Below are 25955 nucleotides of genomic sequence, written 5' to 3'. Positions count from 1 at the left end.
CCCGCCCTCGTGCTTGAAGGCCCGGACAGCAGCGGAAGGGGTGGGGGTGGGGGTGGGCTCAACGGTCTCAGCCAATGGTGAGCCGAAAAGGACAAAGGCCGGAACTCCGAGGAACCGGGAGGCGTTCTTCCCCTTTTCCAATAGAATACAAAATGACGTGGTAAACTGGCATTTACAAACGGCCAGGAGTCAGGGTTGGTCAAGGAGACGGCGCCTCTGCTTTGGATCTCTCAATCTAAAGTAAGAGCTGGCTTGGAAGGAAATAGGTTTACAGTAATTCTATCTTGCTGCCACCTCTCCTTTTCACACTACTCTTCTTCCAATAATCTGTTGTTCTCCAGTCACCCTAGAGGAGTATTTCTGCCACGATGTACATAAAACTGACACAAAGATATTATACAACACAGCGCTTTTCCTCTTGAGAAACTCGTCTATCAAAAGAGAACTTGGCATTGATCCTGAGGTTTCTCTCCATAATTCCGAATCTTGCAATACACCAGGCACAAGTACCTCCCTAAACCAGACTGTCAGCAGCAGGTTACAAGAGGACGATGTAACTTCAGTTCCGTTTTGCCAAAATAGAGGAATGCCAACTCATTTAAAATATATCCCCTCTCTGCTTTTATGCCCATCCAGGTTCTTATTTGCGTTGGGCATTAAATAACATCACAGTCACAATTATGAGATTCCAAGCAGCCTTCATTGTAACCCATTTTCTCATGTTTAAAAAGCAACAAAAATCAGTCTAAGTCAACCGCTAAAAACTGACAAAGCCGTTTTTTTCTTCCTGTAGAAAAAATTAAGACTTCCAGCACACTTGGCAGTAAGTGGCAGTGCTAAGGCCCCAGCCTACATCTGTATGTGGCACACAGCACCTTCTGAGAATAGTAATTCGTCATTATTGAGTGCTTTTTATCAAGCCCGCTTTCCCATAAAGATTACCTTTGAAAAGTAGAAATGCTCTTTTAGACTTTGTGATAGAGCTGCAGATGGTACATTTTTGGGGGTCCTTATTTCTCCCAGCCCCACTTTGCTAGTGTAAATAAAAGAGAAATGAGGTTGTCATGATTTTTGGTGGTTTGGTTTATACTTAAAGTGTAGAGAAACAGATATTAAGAAGCCCAAGTACAAACCTTAGAGGCCCCACTGATGGTGACTTTTGGAATGAGAGACGGGTACGCTTGTGTCGCCTAACCAACCTTCTTGGGTCTTGAACACCAAATTATGTTTGGTACTGTGCTGAATTATCTGTAACTTAGAAGGCAAACTTATACTCCTTCCACATTTCTGCAATGACTGTTTTGTCCAAGTCCCTATGAAATGCAAATTGTTATACTGAAAACATTTTAACAACAAAATTTTTCAAACCATTATTTGCTGCTTTGATTTCTACAACTCATGATTTGAAGTGGTTTTTACAATCTTCCGGTCCTTGTGTTCCATCTCTTTCAGTCACTGGGCATCTATCTAAAATGTCAATCTACTTTGTACATTACTCCTTGCCCTCACCCTGCAAATCCTTAAATCTACGGAAATGCAACATTCTTGGTGTAACCTCTGTGTAACTTAGTCTCATTTTACCACTTGGTTTCCATTGACTCTATTGAGACCAGATCTGAACATATATGCTGTTAGTCACCTCTGTGCCTTTGCTCACCAGGTCCAAAGCCTGAGACATCCTTCTCCTCCTTTAAAACTCAGCTCAGGAATCTCCTACTGTAGAAAACCAGTGGGTTAGAAGCATTTTATTCAGTGGCCCCATAATTTGCACTCTACAACCAAGCATACCTTTACTGTATGTTTGGCTCTTCTCTCAGATTTACTAAATACTTACCCAAAGATGATAACCTAAGGGCAAAGCCTTTCTAATGCAGACTACCTGCCTCAGAATTATCCTGGGAGCCTGCTAAAAATGTCTTCCTATGCCCTACCTAGAACCCATTCAAACAGAATCTCAGAGTAGGGCTAATGTGTACAACGAAAATTTAAGACCCACTAGCCTATGGGAGGGGAAATGAGAAATTCAGCGTTTATCTAAAATACAAGTGTGGTTTCTATTAAATACCCTGGTCATCTAGGAGCTAGAGCTCAGCCCCTTGCTAGTTTTCATAAGACAGCTAATTGGGTGATTTTTGCTCACTTCCACTGAAGGGGCGCATCTTCTCTGGACCAACTTTCCCTCCTCTTGCTCCCCCACCCCACAGCCCCAAACGCGGTCCTTTTCTCTGTGTTTCCTCTTCCTACCTTCAAGTCCTCTCCCTCTACTATGTATCTTCTTGGGATGATCTGAAGCTCAAAAGTTTTTTTTCTACAAAATATACCAACAGCATCCAAAAAAAAAAAAAAAAAAAAAAAAAAAGAAAGAAAGAAAGAAAAAGAGAGGTAGAAAGAAAGAGAAACAGAAGGGGAAGAAGGAAGGAAGGAAAACCAAACAGTACATCACGACTGTGCAAACATACACCTTCATGGGTAAGGAGCCATATTTGAATACTTGCCACCACAATTTGCTTAAAGCAGCAACCAACTAGGAAAGTATACACAGCAAAGGAATAGATGTATACACACATGTGTGTATTTTAAATATGTACTTTAACCATCATGTATGTGTGGCCCTTCAATTTTAGTTGGCAGAAATATAAAAGTACAAATTCTAATTGACTTCATACGAGACAATAAAGATTCTAATTTTCTAGGACATTTGAAAGTAATAATTCTTCAAATACCTAGCTATCATGTGCTAAAATCCAAAAGATACCTAACTCGATAAAAGTAAAATCTTAAATACCACAAAGGCACATATTACATTATTACTAGACCATGCCTTAAAAGTGTGTCAAATTATGTGTTCTGAGGACATAAAATATACATTGGAGATTTATCTCATCATAAGCAAAATCTAATAGAAAAATATATCTGACATGTATAAATTAGAAGATCCACTAAACAGCCTCCAAAATAGGAAAAGGGGAAGGAGTGAATGATGCCAACATAAAAAAAAAGCACACAAAGATGCAATAGTTCTGCTTATATGATTATTTTCTTCATCAGCTAGGGTAAAGAGCAATTTACACCAAGCTAAATTTCCAGGCAGATCACAGTAGCTCACAGGTTGGCTAAGTCACAGCACGCAGGTCAGAACTGTTACAAATTACTCAACTCAAAAATGTACTCAGATTTCTGTTAATCTAATGGTACAGTGTACTCACACCATGGTTTTGTTATTTGAGAGTCTTCAGCGTCACTATCTATGCCTTATCCGTGTTCTGCCCACCAGGTGAGCACAGATAAACCACAGAGGCTATCTTATGTCAAACCTGACAGCGAATACACAGAGCTATTCTTTGACTCGAAGACCTATGGAAGGTGTTGTAAAGGTGTGTGTTCAGTGAACTGAACAGAAACCTATCTGAAATCCTGAGATCTTTCTGGAGAAATAAAATTATTTAAAGCAGTTAATGCAGAAACATTTTTTTTAAAAAATTCTAAAGTGCAGGGCCTTCTGTAATCTTTGAATACTGAGTAATGAATTTTCAATTTAAATGTTTTTTGAACTATTTAAGTATGAACCCTGGAGCAAGAATGTCATGATTCTGAATGCACAATTATAACTGAGAAGTTTGCCACACATACTATTGCCAAGAAGACCACAAAATATGGCAAGAACCATATCTTACAGGTTCATAACATTCTTCCCTTCAGCTTTGATGAAATCAGTGTCTAAAATTTTTAGATACCAATTTTTCTCTTCAGAAGGTATCCACTTGGATCTGGATCTCCTCGTTCATGAAGCCAAGATAGCAATCTTTTCTCTTTGGGTAGTATCTAAAATCTATTCAGGAGTCACATTAGAAAGTCAATGTTAATAAGCACTTTAGAAGTAAGAAAACATGGAGACAGTTTAGCCAAGGTCAGTGAGGAACAATTGTTTCTTTTCAAGAATTATTCCCTCAAGACCAGATAAATTAAAGCTGCCAACAATCTAGCTGCTCCTCCCATGTTTTGTTTTGAAAAGAAATATTAAAGTATTGACATCACAGGAGATATTTCAGCTAATAGGATATGTAAATAAATGACACTCCAAGATAATATTCTTTAGTGCAATGTAAAATTTTTAAAAAATCTAACCTTGAGACAAGTTCATCACACAACTATGACAGAAATTCTTAAGTGACTGAGGTATTTAGATTCTTCAAAACCACAGGTGTGCAGCACTGAACAAAGAGGTACGTTAGATGACAATAAAAATTAGCAATGAAGGATTAAAACATAACTTTGAACTCTGTTTACAACATCAATAACCTGAGCTAAGGGGAAAACGATTAAATCTTGGCAACAAAGAACCCAGCAAATCCTTCATCAGCAAATATTTCGAGGCCAAAATTCTATGTTCATTCAAGAGTAACCTTTAAGTAATTTGTTAAGATTTCTGAAAATTGGTAATTAGACAATTTATCACAAAGAAAGGAAAACACCTAAAACGTAGGTATTATTTAGTCTACAGACCAGGCTTTCTAATAAATTATTGAAACAGTTGTGGGAGTTCCCGTCATGGCGCAGCGGTAATGAACCCAACTAGTATCCATGAGGATGCAGGTTTGATCCTTGTCCTTGCTCAGTGGGTTAAGGATCTGGTGCTGCTTTGGCTGTGGTGTAGGCTAGCAGCTGCAGCTCTGATTTGACCCCTAGCCTGGGAAGTGGTATGGCCAAGAAAAAGATAAAAAAAAAGTTTTACTTTTGGTTGTAAAACTATCTTCTCTTTGCTTTCACTTGATTGGCTTTCAAAGAAAAAAGTGTCCTTTGAACATTTTGTAGACAATCTGGAGACAAATATTTTGATGATAATTTCAGCTGAAGAGTATTTGCTTTTTAATAAGAGAAACATGGAATTCTGGGTTATTAACTTTTTTTTTTTTACAATAAAAGAATATCTGGTCTGTGGTCGGATCTGCATTCTATTCATTACTCCATAGTAATAAGAATAATTAATTGGCATAAGTCAATTAGCCTTTTCATGCCTGAGATTCACTGTCTGGACAATGAGAGTATCTGTGCTATGTTATTCACAGGAATAGTTTTGAGGATAAAACACTAGAAAGCACTTTTACTTTTTAAAAACACAATATAAAGGCTCTGTTGTGATACTGTTAATAGTTTTATAGGTACCTCTTAGTGTTACCCAGTTGGATGTGTGCTTCAGGTAGGCATTCCTACAAGATCACAGGTTGAATATTTAATTTTATTTTAAAAATAATAAATCACAAAACTAAAATGTTTGAACAAGGTCACTTAACCCTCTCCCCAGGTGGTTAGTTGTTATTACTATTATCATATTACTTTTTAGCTATGTGTTTAAAAGAGGAGATCTTTAATACAACAGCCTAAATGAGAAAATGTGTCCCTGGCACAGGTGGTTTTCAGAAGAAAAGCTAATCTTCCAAGAGCTGTGTCCTCTGCTTTTAAAGTGCAGACCCTGCGTGAGGAGGGACAGAGCGGGAACCTCAGGTCTGTCACTGAGGAACCAATTCCCTCATCGAGGCCAGAGCAGCGTGGATACGGACATGCAATCTGTTTTCAAAGTCGTAGCCAGAGAAATCCTCCTGTAAGACCAAAGAGAGATTATCACCTAAGCTGCCTGTACTGCCACAGAATTAACCACACCAGGTTTTGTACTTCCCCAAGTGAGGTTCCTTGCATTCCTAATTAATGCTTCACATTCACTTGATTTTTCGTATCTCCCAAACCTCCAACTTTGTGTCCACTTTACAAAATGTCAACTGGGGAGTTCCTGTTGTGGCTCAGTGGGTTACACACCTGACTAGTATCTATGAAGATGCGAGTTCAATCCCTGGCCTCACTCAGTGGGTTAAGGATCCAGCACTGTTGCAAGCTGTGGTGTAGGTTAGGTTGCACATGTGGCTTGGATCCCGAGTTGCTGTGACTGTGGTGTAGGCCAGAAGCTGCAGTTCCGATTCGACCTTAGCCTGGGAACTTCCATATGCAGCGGGTGCGGCCCTAAAAAAAAAAACAAAAACAAAAACAAAAAAACCCAACAACAGTTATTTTCCCAAACAAGAAGAGTTTTTAATAGAGCAGGATGAGCAATTTCATAGGAGTTTCTTGGGTAATTTCATTTAAAAATAAAACTGCTCACTGATTCAGTTAGATATCACGTCCCCCTTCCAGAAATATTATCAGCCAGGACAATCATTTCCCAAGTCAGTTCCAACTCCAGAGGATACTATGGAGGCTAAGAAGGGCCACTGCAAAGAGGGAGATTAGACATTTTTACCTTTGCTTGAAGGAGGAGGGTTCTGCCTCTTCCTACAGTCTGCGAATGTAAGAAAAACACATTGTCTCTTAATATCTATATTTACATATACTCAAACAGAAAATGATATAACAGGAAGACATGTAAATTTAAAAAAATCTTAGGATCTAGAGGAGAGTCAAGTGCTCTTTTAGGCATAATGACTCAATTTTTCTTTAATGATGCTTATACCTTTACATCAAGGCACTACTTGAGAAATAACATTTCCATCATCTTCACTATTAGAAGAGTTATGAGAGTTTTAAGATCTTACTGAACCACTTAAAATTGATGATAATTTATTTGACACTGGTAAATTTTAACTCCTTTTGAAGGCATTACTGATTGAGGACATCAACTTCATTTTTCAAGAAATAGACTAGTTTTGTACTTATTTTAAGGCATTAAGAGTAAAGATTTCCCAGGGAGTTCCCACCATGGCTCAGTGGAAACAAACCTGACTTGTACATGAGTGTGGTCCCTGACCCCGCTCAGTGGGTTAAGGATACAGCATTGCCATGAGCTGCAGTGTAGGTTGCTGTGGTGCAGGCAGGCAGCTGCAGCTCAGATTCAGCCCCTAGCCTGGGAACTTCCATATGCTATGGTGCGGTCCTTAAAAAAAAAAAAAAAAAAAAAAAAAAAGTAAAGATTTCCCAGAGTTCCTGCTGTGGCTCAGTGGTAATGAACCCAACTAGTATCTATGAGAATGTGAGTTTGATCCGCCTTGCTCAGTGAGTTAAGCTTTGCTGTGAGCTGTGGTGTATGTCTCAGACACCGCTCGGATACTGCATTGCTGTGGCAAAGGCCAAAAGTTGCAGCTCTGATTTGAGCCCTAACCCGGGAACTTCCATATGCTTTGGGTGCAGCACTAAAAAGACAAAAAAAAAAAAAAAAAAAAGTAGTAAAGGTTTCCTTAAAGAATATGGTGTTAGGAGTTTTTAACAAAATTCATAAAAATTTCATTTGCTATCTTGGTAAAATTGGAATTTCAAATGAAAAGACTTACCAATTAAAAGCCTATCTTTGGCAAGATAGGCTATATATTTAAGTTTCAGGCTAGAATATTTGTTGATTTAGCTCAACTTCTTACGAAGTCCATATATTTGAAAGTTGGTTTACATTTATTAGAATTTTATAGTCAATATTATGTAAGTGAGCTTTTAAAAGAAGATACCAAGTAAATCCAGCACTACTACAGAACTGCATAAACATTGTTTTTTTTAAAAAAACATTTTTTTGGTCTTCTTAGGGCCCACACTTGCAGCATGTGGAGATTCCCAAGCTAAGGGTCAAATCAGAGCTGCAGCCACTGGCCTACACCACAGCTCACGGCAGCGCCAGATCCTTAACCCACTGAGCGAGGCCCGGGACTGAACCTGAGTCCTCATGGATGCTAGTCAGATTTGTTTTGGCTGAGCCATGACGGGAACTCCTTAAAATTGTTTTTAAAAAACTGATCCATTGTGCTTAAATATACATCTTAATGGTAACTGTCAAATTTATACGGTGTTCTAAAATCTTTCAAGTAATGCTATACACCATCTTCCTTGATTCTCACTATAATCTTTATTAAATTGGCAAGGGAAGTACTTTCTATCCTGCTTTATAGTTTAGGAATAAGGCATGTGGTTGAGAAACTTAACCAGCATTATACACTAAAAATAAGTGGCAGAACTAGAATTATAATGCAATTCTGTATTCTTCTGAATTAACCACATTATATCCTATCAGACCATTCTAAAAAAGGCAATGATTTTGCTTCAAATAATAAATTTTTGCCCCAAAAGTTATAGTTATCATTCTAATTAGCAGGAATAGATTACTTCCCTAAACACTGTATGATTAGTAGTGTCTTGGATTTATCTCATATGAAACAAAGGAAAACAAACCAAAAAGCCACTATGCTTAATCAGCTTATTTTAGATGAAGGATATTTTGTGTCTGCTCACTTGCACATTTTTGCTGATGAACATTTATTTAAGAAAACAGATTAAGATCTTACCTCTGGTTTGTCTAACAGAAGGCAGCCAAGTTCATAGCAAGCATATGGCTGAATATATAAGTTATTCTGACGACACAACTCATCTTTAACAGCTCGCTGAAAGAACTGAAAGTAATAAAATGTTACAAATGTGACTGGAATTAATCCATTTCCCTACTTAGGTTCATTCTCTTACTTAAGTCTCATCACATCACAGGAGACAGAGAGGGGGACTTGCCTTATTTCTGTACCAGACTGTCTCATTTTCTGCATCTTTGTTCCTACCCATTCACCCTCATCCTTATCTTGGAGTCTGTTACATATGCTTGTCTGGCACGTATGATACCCATCAGTCCGTTCAACTTGTGCTACTCATTTTCCTCGCTGACCCACCAGCCTCTACTGATTTTTATTGTGAAGAACATCTTTATCTGCATCTCCAAGTCTGAACACCCCATTTTAATATTTAAGACAGAAAGTGCACAAGCCAAGAACCATCTCCTGACAGGTGTCTTGACTGTATCTTACCAATACTAGAGCATACGGTCTACAAGCTATTAAGAGCTATGTAATAACTACTACACCCCACAGTGAAGATTCATTTAAAATTATAATACCATTATATCAACATTTTAGGATTTAAAAGCCCAAGTCTCCTACTACAGTACATGAACTTTTTCAAAAAGTAACCAAAATAACACTGGGATATACACCCAAAAAAATCCAACCAAAGAAACTCAGAAAAACCCCTCTAACTACATTTGAAAATATTGAATGGTTCTTTTTCATATAACATGTACCAAGAATATCCTAAACCAACACTGTCTGACTCTTCTTTCCTCCTTCTCCAACTGAGACTGTCATCTTTGATAAATAGCTAGTTCCAGGAAAGAAGCCCATATGCAAAGGATTCCAAGGCTCTGAAGTTACAAACGACCCAATCAAAAAATGGGCAGAAGACTTAAATAGACAATTCTCCAAAGAAGATATATGGATGGCCAATAGACACATGAGAAAATGCTCAACACCACTAATTATTAGAGAAATGCAAATCAAAACTACAATGAGGTACCACCTCACACCAGTCAGAATGGCCATCATTAACAAGTCAACAAATAACAAATGTGGAGAAAAGGGTACCCTTTTGTACTCTTGGTGGGAATGTAAATTACTATAACCACTATGGAAAACCATATGGAGGTACCCCAAAAAACTAAATATAGAACTACCATATGATCCAGCAATCCCACTCCTGGGCATATATCTGGACAAAACTTTCATTGAAAAAGATACATGCACCCCTATGTTTAGTGCAGCACTATTCACAATAGCCAAGACATGGGAACAACCTAAATGTCCATTGAGAGACGAATGGTTTAAGAAGACATGGTACATATATACAATGGCTCAGCCATAAAAAAGATAAACTAATGCCATTTGAAACAACATAAATGGAAATAGAGATTCTCATACTAAGTGAAGCCAGAAAGAACACTACCATATGACATCACTTGTTTGTGTAATCTAAAATATTGCACAGGAGTTCCCGTCGTGGCTCAGAGGTTAATGAGCCTGACTAGCATCCATGAGGATGTGGGTTTGATCCCTGGCCTCGCTCAGTGGGTTAAGGATGCTGTGAGCTGTAGAGTAGGTCGTAGACACAGGTTGAGTCCCGAGTTGCTGTGGCTGTGGTGTAGGCCGGTGGCTACAGTTCCAATTGGACCCCTATCCTGGGAACCTCCATATATGCCGTTGGGTGCGGCTCTTAAAAGACAAAAAAATATAAAATAAAAATAAAATATCGCAAGATGTTCCCATCTGCAAAATAGAAACAGATCATGGCCAAGGAGAGCAGATTTGTGGTTCTTAACAGGGGAGGGGAGAAAGGGTGGGATGGACAGGCACTTGGGGGTTTTTGGATACAAACTATAATATTTGGAATGGATGGGCAATGGGGCCCTATCATAGCACAGGGAACTGTGTGTGATTGGGTCACTTTGCTGTACAACAGAAAATTTAAGAAACATTGTAAATCAACTATCCTTTCATTTAAAAATGTTTTAAAAAATTAATGTGAACCAGGAGTTCCCATTGTGGCAAAGCAGAAAAGAATCTGACTAGGAATGATGGGGTTGCAGGTTTGATCCCTGGCCTCGCTTGGTGGGTTAAGGATCCAGCATTGCTATGAGCTGTGGTGTAGGTCAAAGACGCGGCTCGGATCTGGCATTGTTGTGGTTGTGGCGTAGGCCGGCAGCAACAGCTCCGATTAGACCCCTAGCCTGGGAACCTCCACATGCCGCGGATGTGGCCCTAAAACAAACAAACAAACAAACAAAATTAATGTGAACCATCATTAACTTCCAGCATCTTAAACTTCCAGCACTTTAATCAAATAAAGTGGATGAAACTCACAATGCAGTGGGGGGAGATCGGTTTGTGTAACACTTTTTCCTTTTTCTTTTTCACAAGCACATATGCAGGCTTTCACAGTTTGGGGTCCTTAGCCATGACTACACATTAACCATTTACCTGAACAGCATCTTCTGAGTTCCCCAGACATTTGTGTATGGCACCAAGAAGCAAATACTTTAATCCGACGACAGATGAGTCATCCACTTCATGGCAAGCTTAAAGAGAAGTGAAAGCAGCAAGAAGGAAATACATTCACTTAATTCCGTAAATATCATTGAGTTAACTATTTCATTGGTTAGCAACTTACTCAGTGCATAATTCTGCCCCCTGAAACTGAGAAGGTTCCCCTTCCTACTACTTAATGAGTATCCTTAGTCATGGAAAGGCAAAGATATTGAACTTCATAGTGCCAAGAAGTCTCAAAACTGAATCTACTGCTACTAAGTCAAAGAAGAAAATTTGCAATTGGCTCCATACTGTACAATTACAACTATGTGACATTCTGGAAAAGGCAAAACTGTGGTGGGTTGCCAGAGGTAGGGCGCAGGTACATTCAGGGAAGTGAAACAATTCTGTATCATTTCGTCTGTAAAAGTGCATATGTGTCATTACTTCATTCATCAAATCCCACAGAATGTACCAAAAAAGCATCAACTCTAATGCAAATGGTGGACTCTGAGTGATAACAATGTGTCAGTGTTGGTTCATCAGCTGTTAACAAATGACCCACAGTGGGGGACATTAGTGGTTGGGGAGTCTGTGTGTGTACAGGTGAGGGTTGGGAGGGTCTGGGGTATATGGGAACCACTCCGTACTTTCTGCTCAATTTGGCTGTGAATCTAAAACTGCTCTCAAAAATAATGTCTATCTGGAGTTCCCATTAAGGCTCAGCAGAAATGAATTCGACTAATATCCATTAGGATGCGGGTTGGATCCCTGGCCTCACTCAGTGGGTCGGGGATCCAGCATTGCCCTGAGCTGTGTTGTGGGTTGCAGACTCAGCTTGGATCCCGTGTTGCTGTGGCTGTGGTGTAGGCCGGCAGCTGTAGCTCCAATTTGTTTCCCTAGCCTGGGAACTTCCATGTTCCATGGGTGTGGCTCTAAAATACTAAAAAATAAAAAGACAAAGTCTATCAATATCTCTTAAATTGCATCATATTAGTTTAAAAAACTAGGCAGTAAACACCCTCACATGTCTTGTAGGAGACACTGCACCAGTCTCCGAGAAGGGGCGTGATCCCCCTACTTCAAGAAGATTCCATCTACTGTGGAGGATGGGCACACATGTTGGAGGGTAACATGGAAGTTTTCCAAGGAAATGAAAAAGGTAGAAATCGGAAACATAGTGGAGCTAATAGAGGAGGAAAACTAGTAATTATTTCTATGCACCAATAAAGACATTGAGATTTGATACGGTTTGATAAAAACATACACATACACACACACACATATTACATATAAATGTATGGACATACGTGTGTGTGTGTGTGTGTGTGTGTGTGTGTGTGGACATACGTGTGTGTGTGTATCTCAAGGTTCCAGAAGAAGTTTTGGAAGTAACCAGAAGAGCTGGATAGAGTGGCAAAGAGGTAAATGTGAATCTAAACCTACAGAAGCAAGAGGTGTCTCAAAAAAATAGGCTGTAAATATCTCCACAAAAAAAGAACCCAAAAAATCTTATGGTAGCAGTAGTGTTGGGGGAATGCAGTTCATTCACCCCTTCATTCACTCATTCACTCTTCATTCATTCTACCCATTCACTCAATATGTACTGAGTATTTACTATGTGCCAGCAGTGACCACACAGAAAAAAAATTCCTGCCCTTAGGAAACTAAAGTTTTGTGGAGGGAACAGATGACACAAAAGACAAACAGATAAAATAAGTATGTTAAAGAAGTATACATGCTGAGATAAAAAATAAAGCTAGAAAGGGGGCGGTTAGAAAGGTACAGGTTGGAGTTCCCATTGTGGCTCAGTGGTAAAGAACCCGACTAGTACCCACGAGGATGTGGGTTCGATCCCTAGCCTTGGCCTTGCTCAGTGGGTTAAGGATCTGGAGTTACCGTGAGCTGTGGTATAGGTTGTGGACATGGCTCAGTTCCTGCATTGCTGCAGCTGTGGTGTAGGCCTGCAGCTACAGCTCCGATTCAACCCCTAGTTTGGGAATTTCCATATGCTGTGGGTGTGGCCCTAAAAAAAAAAAAAAAAAAAAAGAGGAATGGTATAGGTTAAGCCCCACTGAAAAAGTCAGAGGTGTATAAAGGACAGCCTGAAGAAAATGAGTAAAGGAGCCATGTCAATGTTGGTGGGATGGGAAGAGTTTTTGCAGGAGAGAAGGGCAAGTGCAAAGGCACTGAGGCCTGGTATGCTCAGGCTCAGGAAGGAGGAGTGTGGCTGGAGTCTGGTGGGCAGGGGAAGGGTGTGAGCAGCATCAGCAGTGGGGCATGTGTGCCGACAACACGCCATTTGATGGACCTGGGCCTTTACTGTGAATGAGATGAGACCACAGGTCTTAGAGGTGCAACAACACACACTTAGGTTTTAATCATTCTGACTGCTGTGCTAAGAATATAGAGTAAGCAGAGGAGAGGGGCTGGTAAGTGAGGGAAGGGCATGAGTGAAACCACGGGACAAGATGTAAGAATCCAACCGCTCTGCTGATGAAGGGAGTGGGAGTCACAGACAGGGACTGAGGGCCTGGGGGAAGAGCGTGATAATGCACACAGCCCTCTATCACCTGCTAGCAGGTTTTTTTTTTTTCCCCCTAGAACTTAACTATTTCTTTATAAAGATCTTCACTGTTTTTCACACAATTGAATCAATTTGGATCACTACTGGGGAATGAGATAATCTAATTAACAGCTCTCTGAAATGGACTGTCATCAAAAAGATTAGAGAATTATCTCATGTTCCTGCGACACTGCCTCCCTTTCCAAGACATCTTTCTTGTTTGATACTTGGAAAGGCATTCAGAGAATATTTAGTTACATTGAGTGATAATCATTCTTGTACCTGCCAAGTATTATTTGATATCTGCATGAGTGTTTTAATTCTCTCTAAACACACGACCACCCAATTGTGCATTAAAAACAATACCTAAAATTCTGTACTGTTCCTCTGAGTTAGAGGTTTGGTAGATATTCTAGACTTGCATCAACAATAAGAGATGGGTTTTAAATTATGCCTATCTTTTTAAACAACAGAACAGACCTCGCATAACTAAGAAAATTTTGCTTCCTTTCAAGGAATCCCCTTAGGAGGGTTACACACCTACTCTAATTACAGGGCCTCTGAGCACAGCTTCTTTTAGAATTGCTTTACCTTGATCTGGAATATCAATCAACACGGACAAACTTTTTGACCTTCGAGAGCAAATCCTTCTTTTTTTTTTTTTTTTTTTTAATAAGCAGAAGGCAGGTAAGTCTGATGATAAAAATATGTGAATCAATGGAAAACGCTGTATTTGATCACAAACAAGTTGACTTGTGGAGAAACCTGAAAATCTTCTACAGTCACTAACAATTGTTTAACAAGCCCTAAATATTAATACTAAATCTCTTTGGAAAAGGGAAGCATGTATGTCAATAAGACTACATGTCCAAAGAAAGTTACTTTCTATAGAACCATCTTTTGGGATGTACAGTCGGTGATACTCCAAACTTGAAAGTTCCGCATCCATGGATGCAACCAACTGTGGATTGAAAACATTCTGGAAAAAAAAAAAAAATTTCCAGAAAGTCCCAACAAGCAAAACTTGAATTTGCTGCACACCCAGAAACTATTTACAAACTATTTACATTTTATTTACAACCATACACATAACATTTACATATCAGGTATTATAATAAGTAGCCTAAGATGATTTAAAGTAAACGGGGGAAAGTGTGTATAGGTTATATGCAAATATTATGTATAAATTTACATAAGGGACTTGAGCATCAGTGGATTTTGGTGTCTGGTGGGGGTTTGTGTGTGTCTTTGAACCAGTCCCCCCCCTCAGATACCCAGGGACAACTGCATATGCCTTTTATTTTAGTACAAGAAGCCTCCTCATGTAATGGTACTTCCAATGGCATAATTCAAATACCTTCATGCTCTCAGGAAGAGGCAGCTGCGTGCAGAAAGCTGAAGGCTTTGCTAGTCACTGTGTCATCCTCGGACCAGCAGCAGGGACCTTGGCTCCTACGGGAGCTGGGCAAGTCACCTGTTCCGAGTCTCACCTTCCTCATTATTAAATGGTCAGGACAATGCTTTCTGCCTTTTCTCCTCCCCTTGGTTGCAGTGCAGAGCAAACAAATTTGCCAGACTACAAAGTGCCATTCAAATATCTACTGCTACACCCTGAGAGGAAATGTTACAATACTGAATAATGAGTAAAGCTTTATTTTACTTAAAGTTTTCTTCCAGGAACTTCTCCTACAACTACACAAAAATGACTTTATGAAGATTATAGTACCATAACTTATGGTCTTACGGTTTTTTAAATATATAAATCAAAAAAGTAGGCTTCCAATTATCCTCCTCAGTGTCTACCCAAGAGAAATCATTATGTAATTCCACACCAAGGCCAGGACACCTTAGAATGCTTACTTATGTTTGTAGCAGCTTTATGCGTGATTGCTAAAAACCCAAAAGCAAACCAAATACCCATAGGTAGGAGAAGGAATAAAGAAACTGTGGTACAGGTAGGGCCATAGGATGGAAAACCACTGCACAAGCGAGAGGAAGAGACTACTGATACAGATGTGATGTGGGTCAATCTCAGACTCACTAGACAAATGAAGCCATACACTCAAAGGGACACACACTGTCCAACTCCACTTGTCTGAAGTTAAAAAGTTATCTGTGAAGAGAGAAATCATAACAGGGGAGCCTCGGGATGGGGACTGACAAAGAAGGGGCGCAAGGGAAATTTCAGGGGTAGTAGAATTGTTCTATGTCTTGATCGTGGTGTAGATGCCATGGTGAACATATCCACCAAACCCCACGGAACCGTATGTACACTTGATGCCTTTGCATTTTAATGGATGTCTATATGAAGAAAGAGGCATTTAATGGAGGGGGGAAGATACGCTTACAACAAGCCCCCTGACACTAGGATTATAAGATTGACAATCGGCATGCACCGCCACTCAGCTAACAGGCGAAGTATGTCCATCTCTTTCAGTGCTTCCTGCTCCTGTCACCTAAGCGACTGAATTTTCTTAATCACTAGACCATGTATCCAAGAATGACAGATTTGCACTCTCTGAATCAGAGCATATTAGTGAGACAGGAAGGAACAAGCTGCTGGGTTCAGTTTTGTTTTTTACCTTGACTCATCCTCTGGAGGTTGGGGAAGGAACAGTTGGGAAGGGCTTTCCACAAGTACAACACTTCGATGGATGCCAGCACACAGAGCGCTCTGGTTGGGGTTTGTTTCCGAAATCTCTCTGCCTGCAAGTAGTTAGAACGATTATGCTACACTTAAAAAAAAATAAAAATTAAAATTAAAAAAAAAAACCTTATATCAGAGACATTCAGAAGTGCATGGTTCAGCTGTGATGTAAACAATCCCCTCTTGCCAAGCCTAAAATGAAAATTTGTCTCAACAATTTTGCTTTCCAATTTTTAATATATTTATTATGATAGATCTGCCTTTCTCTCACTCTATTCAACCTACTCTCAAGATCCTGCATTTATTTTGACAACTTCAGGCTGAAACCAGAGTCTTTTCAGTTGAAAGCAAAAGAATTTATAAAAGCTGGTGACAAGTAATAAGCCAATGGGTTTATTACATGGAGATGGAATACTAGGATGCCTTTCAGTTATAGTTTTATTAACTTTTTAGTTTTCTAACTAGTCCCAGTACTCTCAGGGGGCATTTCACAGTATAATCGAGTTTATATGCACATTATGTCATTAAACGTTCTTTCAATGAAAACATGCAAAACTCAAAAACATGGAAAACTCAGGATATGACAAGTTGTCATGTAACCCATAGTAATTCAGCTAAATTGTATTCTTAAAAGTACAGAAATAAGCCAGTGGCTTTGTCCCTACAGTCTTGGGCCTTTGTGCTGGTCAATTTGATGCATACTTTTATTAGGTTAGACATGCAATGGTTTCACGTTATGAGAGCCAATAGTCTGTATCTCTTCCCTAGTTCTGCTCATGTACATTCTTCTGAAATGACCTAACTCTTGAGACAGATGCTCTTCTCTCCAAATATGCTCATGAGCCTTACAGGGTCTGTAATGTCTCCACCCATTCAAAAAAGCAAATGCTTTAATTATCTGCAACAAAACAACACTTTGCATTCAGACAAGAATGACATGAGAGGAAACTCTCTCCACAGTTGCAAACTGCATTTTGCACGGCAAGTAGGTTGCCAGCTTTGATTATGATGTCCTAAAACCTGCCCAAGGTGGTGACAGTTACAAGTGTCCATCATAAATGCCATACCAGATCAATAGGTTCCAACATACCTTTTTCACTGAGAACTGTTCAATCTGATTGTTTTTCCTTTTGAAGAGTTTCTGGACTTCTTTAAAGACAATCTGGGCCCCGTCCACATCGCCGGTGGCTCCCTGACAAACTGTAAGAAATCACACTTATATTTTTTTTTTTTTTGGCCATGCCCAAGGCACGTGGAAACTCCTGGGCCACGGTTTGAACCCGCGTCACAGCAGTGACCCACTGGATCCATCACCCACTGAGCCACCAGAGAATTTCAGGAAACTCCCCATCCTTGCATACTTTAAGTATTAGGGGAAAAATGCCACTAAGGGATACCTAGGTTGATGATACTTTGAAAGTGTTACCAAAGTAAAAAATGGGAGCAAATACTTTTAAAAACTGTTACACTGGGACTATTTCACCCTCCTGATTGTCACTCCATGGATTCAACAACTATTTCCCAGGTACTGGGCTCCCTGAACTTTGGGAGGATGTGGAACAACGACAGTCCTAGTCCTCTTTTGGGGAGATGGTATTGCACATCACAAAACTCCCAGATACTGTCACAGAGCACAATCCAGCTGGAGCTCACATGCTCCAAAAGTGGATTAAAAAGGAATCTGGGAAAGAACAATTAGGAGCCAGGGGGATTGCGAAAGCTTCATGGTGGTAGAAAGATACCCCTGCGCCCGGGAAGTCATCAATTAGTCCTATACACGTTCACTGGGCACCTACCACCTACACCGCCTGCAAGAATGTGAAGAAGAAATGCATGTGCTTACACCCTGAGGAAACTTAAATTTCAGCTGGACAAATAAGGTACACAGTCCCTGAACCACAATGTATATGGTGATGAGAGCCTTTGGTGTTCCAGCATCAAAATACTTTTGGAAAAGCTCAACGAGAGCAAGGATCTTTTTCTCTTTGGAGTGATCAGGGAAGCTTTAAGGAAGTAGGCATCAAATTGAACCTTGGAGGAGGGTAAGATTTTGATGGTCTGCACACTATCTTCATTCCACCCCAGGAAAAACTCTTCACCATATTTCCTTTGCTTCACCTGTTCGCTCTCTTCTCCAAACTTCACACCTGGCTGCAGTCCCATCTCCTTACTGAAACTTCACCAAGTACTCTTTGTCAACCTCTTTTCAATTCCCACGGCACTGAATTCACTTCTATTAATTTTGTGTTGATTTCATCTTTGCCACACATGGTTTTTCAACCCCCAGTTGGAGTGTCCATTGATTTGCTGGTTCTTCTTTATCCAAGCAGTCCTATACTCATATTTTGGGGCTCAGTTAAGCCAGGCACAGGGCCATGTCAGAGGATGGGCAGCTATTGCAAGGGTCAAAGAAGCTTAAGCAGCAAGGCTTGGAGAAAGCTGAGGACACCAAGGTGGTAGGAAAGGCAGATTTCTACTGCAAGTAAGTGAGATTACACTGAATATTCAAAAGGAGAGGGAACTCCATTCTCAATTATGGAAGCAGCACTGGTCCAGATGTGGGGGTATGAACTCATCCAAATTGACTTCATCTGCTTCAGTTATAATATTTCAAAACCAGAAGGAAGCTTAGTGATTGTTCTATAAAACAACTCCATCATATTATAGATCAGATGATGTAGAGGTCCAGGAAAGTTAAAAAAAAAAAAAAAAAAAACTTGCCTAAGGTCACATAGTAAATCAATGAGTAAGAATAGTTACTGCTGCCCCTAGCTTGAGGTCTCCTCAGATAATTGATATTATTATATAGTCACAATTAAAAAAAAATGAGCAAGTGTGGGCACATGAGACCACCAAACAGCAACAGCATCAGGATCTGAATTACCCCTGCACTTATACAAAGTAATACCTCAGATCCTGAAGAATATATACCACCTCCTCTCAGTACAATTTTACAGTTGCTTTAAAAGATGCGGATGTTTGAAGGTATGAGCATCTCTGATTTATCCCAAATCTGAAAGCTACACAGAACATGGGATGCTTGGTTCACTGATTAAGACTAAGCTTACACTGCCCTACAAGTGATATTCTATTTTTTTGGGTGACTTAATTTTTACATAATTTTCATCTTATAGACAAGTTGCAAGAGTAGTACAGGAATGTGATCCAGTCTTCCCACTTCTGGCTAATATACCCAGTGGAATTGAAAATAGGGTCTCAAAGAGAACCATGTTCATTGTGAGACGGGCCGGGACCTGGGGCCCTTTCTTGCAGTGCTTGCACCTGGACAAATGTCTCCTTGAGCAACAAAATACAAAGAAACTATAAGGGAGCAAAAACAACAATGTGTATGTGCAGTTGGGGTGAATTATAGACAAGACACAAAAAGACCAGAAACCCAACTGCCACTTCTGAAAGGCTGGGAGCAAAACCGGGTATTACACATGCACCCTGCACACAATGCCACCGAAGGGGTAGGCAAAGCATCGAAACCACCCCTCCAACCTGACCCCTGGACCTGCCCCCACCCACACCCCACAGAAGGAACCAGCTCGCCCTGCCTTGGGGAACGAGGAAGGGAACTATTACTTGTTTTCACTCCCCCCCCCCCACCCGGTGCACTAGGCGCCCCCAGTAGCTTTGCCTGAATGTCTTGTCTGGCCTCATTAATTTCCATTGATTAAGGAAGGCTGAGAACCCTGGTGGATAACAATAGCAGCATCTTTCACAAAGGGTAAAGGGGGGAAACAACCCAAGTGTCCACTGACACTGAACAGATCAACACAATGTGTTATAAACACACAAGGGAATATTATTCAGCCTAAAAGGAATGAAATTCTGACACATACTACAACACAGATGAACCTCAGGGACATTATGCTGAATGAAATAAACCAGATACCATTAGCAAATAGCACTGAGTTCATTTATACAAGGTACCCAAAGAGTCCAGTTGATACAGAGAGAAAGCAGAGCAGTCATTAGGAGCTAGGCTGGGGAGTGGGGAGTTACTGTTTAATGCCCATACCGTTTCAGTTTGGGCTGATAATGTTCCTTAGATGGATAGTCGTGGTGGCTGTGAAAGAATTTAACGCCACTGAACCACACACTTAAAATGATGAAAACATCTTATACTACATATTTTTACCATAATTTAAAAAATAGTTCAAGGAACTAAGCCCCCCAGTGGCATTGTTTCTGGGCCCCAAATGCCCATTATGTCCAGTTCTGCCTGTCAGCAGGTACCTGTCCTTCAGGCCAACTCAGGTGGCAGCTCCTGTCGGGTGCCTCCCCTGGAAGCGATCTTTCCCTCCCCTCTCCCGCACAGTCTTTACAGTGGAGCAGCATGAAATCCACGCGTAGGCATGGGGAATAGAGCCTTCCATGCTTTACCACCTCCTACAACTGCTACCATCCTGGGACTTCCAGTATCTGGAGAATAAATACTCCTCTCTGTGGCCACACTGTACCTTTATTTCTTCATATTTTATGCGCCACAAAGATTAAAAAAGAAATCGCTGCCCACATTGACTATGTGACCCCATTACACCTTAATCACCACTGGGTTGTTGTGCAGCCTCTTTGTTTTGGTTCATCAATGTGCTGGACACATAGAGGCCGCTCAATAACTAGCTGCTCCTTTCATCCAATGCCTGTGAGCTCTGTAAACCAACACTTAAGTGTCCTAAGCACCATATTGAAAACAATCCTATTCAAACATCAGCTACAAAAACAGGCAGTACCCTGGGGTGGGGGGTGGCTGCAGTCAGGTGTGTGGGTATAAGGGGCTTCCATCCTGATGATTAGTGGACTGTCATTATAGACCATCCAGGACATACACTGGTCACTATTTATTCTATCTTCTTTAAGGAGACTACTTAAAGGGATGGAATGACAGATGTTTTGTTAAATCCAAATATTCATAGAAATAATATATTTAAAATAATGTCTGTTGGAATTCCTGTCATGGCTCAGCGGTTAATGAATCTGACTAGCATCCATGAGGATGCAGGTTCAATCCCTGGCTTTGTCAGTGGGTTAAGGATCCGGCATGCCAGCCACCATTGTCCGACACTGTTGCCACCAGTGAGCTGTGGTGTAGGTTGCAGACGAGGCTGAGATCTGGCGTGGCTACGGCTGAAGCTGTAGCTATAATGTAGGCTGGCAGCTACAGCTCTGATTTGACCCCTAGCCTGGGAACCTCCATATGCTGTGGGTGAAGCCCTAAAAAGCGAAAAAAATTTTTTTTAAATAAGTAAATGTCTGTTGAATTTTAAGTAAAAGAATCACATATATAGGTGTATAAGGAGAGTTCATCACCGAAGGCAGAAAATGCACAACCACCTGGGTCTCTTCAATTCCACCTGGACAATTCTGCATCACAAGCATCAAGAAGCTCAGGGCAAAGACAGCCATTTTGTCCACGAGGTGGCAGCATGCCTCTAACTATCTCTTCGTATATGGCCAAAAGGCAATGCACATTCATGTGCCTGTCAGAAATTACAGGTGTTTCTGCTATAAGGATAAGTAGTGCTGAAATAACTTGTATTCTGCAAAATCACACTGTAATTATGCAACAGGGCTAAAAGGTAAAACAAGGCTGGAACAGATTACTCAAAATCAGTACAACTTAATGTAACCAGGGCACTAACAATCCAAACAAAAATGTTGACAATTTAAAACACAGGTTAAATTCTTTTAAGTTCTGACTAAATGAAAAACAGATTTGAGAAAATAAAGGAAAAAGGGTAGATAAGGGTAGGTTGAGGCAGTTTAGGGCAAAATGCAGGAAAACAGGGAGAAACTCACAACAAACATTTCCAGGACCCAGTGTGTGACTAAACCAGCCCTGAGGGGGGCATCAAGGAGGGGTGGTGTGTGCACCACAAACTCCAACTCTCCGGTGTTCAGCTGGGTCAGTGATACTCAGATGCTCTCTCCTTGTAGCACAAGACAATCCATGCCGTAGGAAACTGAAGAACATGACTTCTGCATCCTCCTGCCATCACTCTCCCACCCATCAACCACGGCGCATGCATTCTTGAGACCCGAGAAGGGTGCACATGGCCGTGCAGACCGTGGTCTACTCACCTGCGGTTAAATACGCATAATAGCACTGGGACCACCTGGATTCATTTTTTAGCCTCTCAAAGGAATCAAATGCATCCTTGAAATCCAGTTCTATCATGCTGCACCAACCTAGGAAAGAGACACGTTTAGTACAGGGCCCTCGATAGTGTGCTTCGCAGCCCATCTGTCAGCTCGAAAGCTCTCATACTGCTGACATTTCTCTATGAGTCTTCTATGCAAATGACCTGAGAACTTCACAATTTTCTTCTTAAATATTTTCAGTGTGATGTTTTGAGTAAGACAAGGCATCTCTGATGAAGCAATATAGAAGGGAGGGATGTAAAGATTTCTAGGAAGACTCCAATTTGCCTCCTCCGGTTATGAGATGAACCCACACATGGTACTTCTCTCCCAGCAGCAGGAGCAAGCACAGAAAAAGGAGCAATACTGTTAGATTATAGACACACAGTGACTGCTTCAAAAAGTCTCACACTCACCTGCACATTCATAATTGCTGTCAATTAGCAACCCGTTCTGACAAGTAGAGAGCAAACCAGTCAGAAACTAAGCTGTTGCTACTCTCCCTCTGCAGGAGCAGAGAAAGGTCTCTTTGGAGGAACTAAACATGGTCAGACGGGAACTCTGGCAGGAGCAGCAGCAATGAGGATGTAAGGAATTTTATCCTCCTTGTTGGTCCATTCATGGAGCCATCCCCGTGTCTATCAGGCACCTGATACAATTCTCTCTAGTCCTATTGCAGCCTTGAAAAGGTGGCTGATGGTGTCCTCGCTTAACTAAGGGGAAAACCTAAGGCGTGAAGAGGCTTTGTGACTTGCTCAAGGTCACATAGCTAATCAGAGGGGAGAACCTCTGGAAGGGCCATCCCTCTTTCCAGTCCATGATTTCCCTCCATAAGAAATTCTGTTAGCCGCTGCATCATGAAGTAGGTGTGTCATCTTAGACCTACCACGTGCACTACAGGGATCCACACTTGCAGAAAATTCAGAGTCAAAGTCTTATGGGATATGATAAGAATTGATATCTTTTAGAGTAGAAATGGGGGCTACTTCCATCCTAAAACAGATGTTGGGGTAAGATTTGAATTAAATGCAAAAATGGAGGTGGGAGGCAGCACTGAACCTGAATGAGGAACCTGGGTTCTAAACTTCTTTCAGCTCTGAATTCTCACTTACCAAAGACCTGGAAATGGGGCACCCACAAAAGGCCACCATAATCATTTCCCAATGTATACAGGTATCAAAGCTTTATGGTGTACACCTTACATAAAATGTTACTGTATCTCAATAAAACTGGAAGAAAAAAGGACAGTGCCTTAAATAAGAAAAATAAAAGGCCACCAAAGCTAGTTCTTTTCACTCAAGTTCTACACTGCTTCACTGGTTGTAAAATCAGAGGCGCCTTGTCTTCCTCCAAGTTCCTTAACAATGTGAGTGTATTCACATTCCATTCTGCATGATGGCTACTAAGCAGAGCTCCAGCAGCTTAGACTACAGAAAAATACATTTCCCATGGGATCATACCTCATTTCCACTCCCTAAACCATAACAGGCTCAAGTTTAAAACCTAAGACTACTTCTTGGGCAGTTCCCAATCTTTTAGTTCGCACTTTTAGTTTGCGGTCTTTTTTTTGGCCACACCTATAGCATGTGGACGTTCCCGTGCCAGAGATTGGAACTGAGCTGCTGCAGTGACAACACTGGATCCTTAACCCACTGCTCCACAGGAGAACTTCCTGCAGTCCTCTTTAAAAGAAGATTCAGGAAAGCAGATTCAGGAAGACAATTATGTCTACAGCAGGCAAGCAAGTGGCAGGCATCGTAAGGTCCAACTGGACAGGCACCACCCTCCTCCTGGGCCTCTCCACCCCCACCCCCACAGACAGCCTCTGGAGCCCCAATTCCCTGACTCAAGCCACTACTTCATCTTTCCTTCGTCTCTGCCTTCCTTTATTTTACATCTGCTCCACGATATGACCTTAGGCTCAAACTCCAAAAAGGATGAATCCCTTACTAAAATGTGTTGTTGTTTCAAGTCCAAAGTTGTGTTTCCACTTCTCAACATAATTGAGTAACTGCCACATTAAAGGATCATGGAATTACTATGTGTCTTTAGCACAGACAAAAAAAAAAAAAAAAAAAAAAAAAATCATAGCAACAGTGACAGGGGGAGAGAGTGGGGGTACATTTTAGGTCTAAGTCTGTCTATAAAGTCACCTCCAAGAAGGGAGAAGCAGGAAGAAGCGGCTCATGTGTGTAGGGCCTCCTGTGTGCCAGGCACTCCTGCAGGGTGCTCATCCCTCCAGCTTCATCTAAACCACAGAGCCACCACAAGGCTCCAGCAGCTACTGAGAGGGCGAAGTCTGAGTTAGTTGGGAGAGCGTTTGGGATTAAAATGCACTTGCCCAAATCTCTCCTAGGCCACAGTTTTCTCCTCAGGTAAACACTGGTGGGAAGGGAGAGAACTCAGTTTGGAATTCTAACATCCAGTCAATAAAATATTCACAAATGGTTTTCACTCAATTCATTTAACTTTACCTCTTCTCCTAAAATCATAATGCTACGAGGAACAAAATATTAGAAGTAATGAGAATTCACCGAGATAAGTTATCACTACTTGTACTATGGTAATAAAGTCCTATTGTTACAAAAGGCAGCAGGCGTTTCACAAAGACTCCAACAGGGCAGCATGAACAATGAAACAGCGCACAGGAATGTGCCCATGCTTGCAGGACAAGATGCCGATGTCCAGCTGGACGTAACTGATGTGTTCATACTATTTCATGACAAAAAACTGGACATTTGATATTTACCAATTTCATACAGACACACATGCTGGATTTCCCTCTGGTCTACTGCAAGTTCCAGAGCAGTATGGAAGGAAGTCAAGGCACTGTTGATTTGACACTAAAGAAAAAATGAAAACAGGGTTACTGGCTAAGATCGGCCATGAATGTTACAAACATAATTCAAAAGTATCTTTTCCCTTCATAGTTATTTCAAACAGAGTAAGCAGCACAGATGACATGGACTTAAGGATTTCTGGAAAAACGCCCCGTTTCCCAGGTTGTGAACAGGGCACAGAGTGCTCCTCCCTCTGCTCAGGCAGAAGGAGCCACCCGCGAGGGCCAGGCCACCCCTGCTGATCCCTACAGCACTCTGCACACATGTGCACTAGAACCTTGTGTATTACAATGGTCTGCTAAACTAGCTCCTTGGTACAGATGACAGGAGAGGGGCTGTATCCCATCCTCCCTCAGATACTCACCTGGGCCCAGACAGACTTGCAGTGAGTACCGGGTGATGGCACGGAGCCCCTCTGTGAGCTCAGCCTCACGCAACCATCACTCTACCGCACAGCTCAGGGCTGTCCTCTGCCTCCTGCAGGGTATCATGTCTCTTCTCTCAACAACTCAGAAATTCAGAGAACCCAGATTGCACTTGTGACTTTTGCATTCATCTAGATCTAGAACCCCACAGATTCTCACATGTCTGTTCCACTTTGTCCTCCAAATACATTTAGTTTTTCTTTCCACTAAAGATCTCCTTCAAAGTCTGCTGACCTAATGCCATAGCACCTGATAAGGGCTCCTAAAAAGCATCACCAGGATGAAAGGGAAGTAGATTAAACCCTAAATTTGGCAAATGACAGGTGTGAAGTATCATGCATCAATAATAAACACAAATCTGGAGTTCCTCCTGTGGCAAAACGGGATCGGCAGTGTCTCTGCAGCACCAGGACTCGGGTTTGGTCCCCAGCTCAGCATAGTGGGTTAAAGAAGCCAGCCTTG

At 41.1% G+C, this 25955-nt stretch overlaps 1 protein-coding gene across 4 annotated transcripts in view; it reads right to left on the bottom strand.

Annotated features, from left to right (window-relative positions):
- Positions 3019-25955, bottom strand: part of TTC39C (tetratricopeptide repeat domain 39C) — a 108445-nt gene continuing 85508 nt past the window's right edge. For 3 of the 4 annotated variants that reach the window (XM_021096193.1, XM_003356384.5, XM_021096194.1), the window contains exons 7-14: positions 24978-25071; positions 22169-22276; positions 17169-17278; positions 16014-16137; positions 10818-10915; positions 8310-8414; positions 6290-6328; positions 3019-5597 (exon numbers count right to left, since the gene is read on the bottom strand). In XM_021096193.1, the coding sequence (XP_020951852.1) occupies positions 5508-5597; positions 6290-6328; positions 8310-8414; positions 10818-10915; positions 16014-16137; positions 17169-17278; positions 22169-22276; positions 24978-25071 (768 nt within the window). In that variant the 3' untranslated portion in view covers positions 3019-5507. The remainder of the gene's footprint in view (positions 5598-6289; positions 6329-8309; positions 8415-10817; positions 10916-16013; positions 16138-17168; positions 17279-22168; positions 22277-24977; positions 25072-25955) is intronic. The other variant, XM_013999262.2, reaches the window with a different exon arrangement.

The sequence above is a fragment of the Sus scrofa genome, chromosome 6 (genome assembly GCF_000003025.6).
Source record: "Sus scrofa isolate TJ Tabasco breed Duroc chromosome 6, Sscrofa11.1, whole genome shotgun sequence".
Classification (NCBI taxonomy): domain Eukaryota; kingdom Metazoa; phylum Chordata; class Mammalia; order Artiodactyla; family Suidae; genus Sus; species Sus scrofa.
Note: the sequence above shows the minus strand (reverse complement) of the source record. Positions and strands in the feature narration are given on the sequence as shown.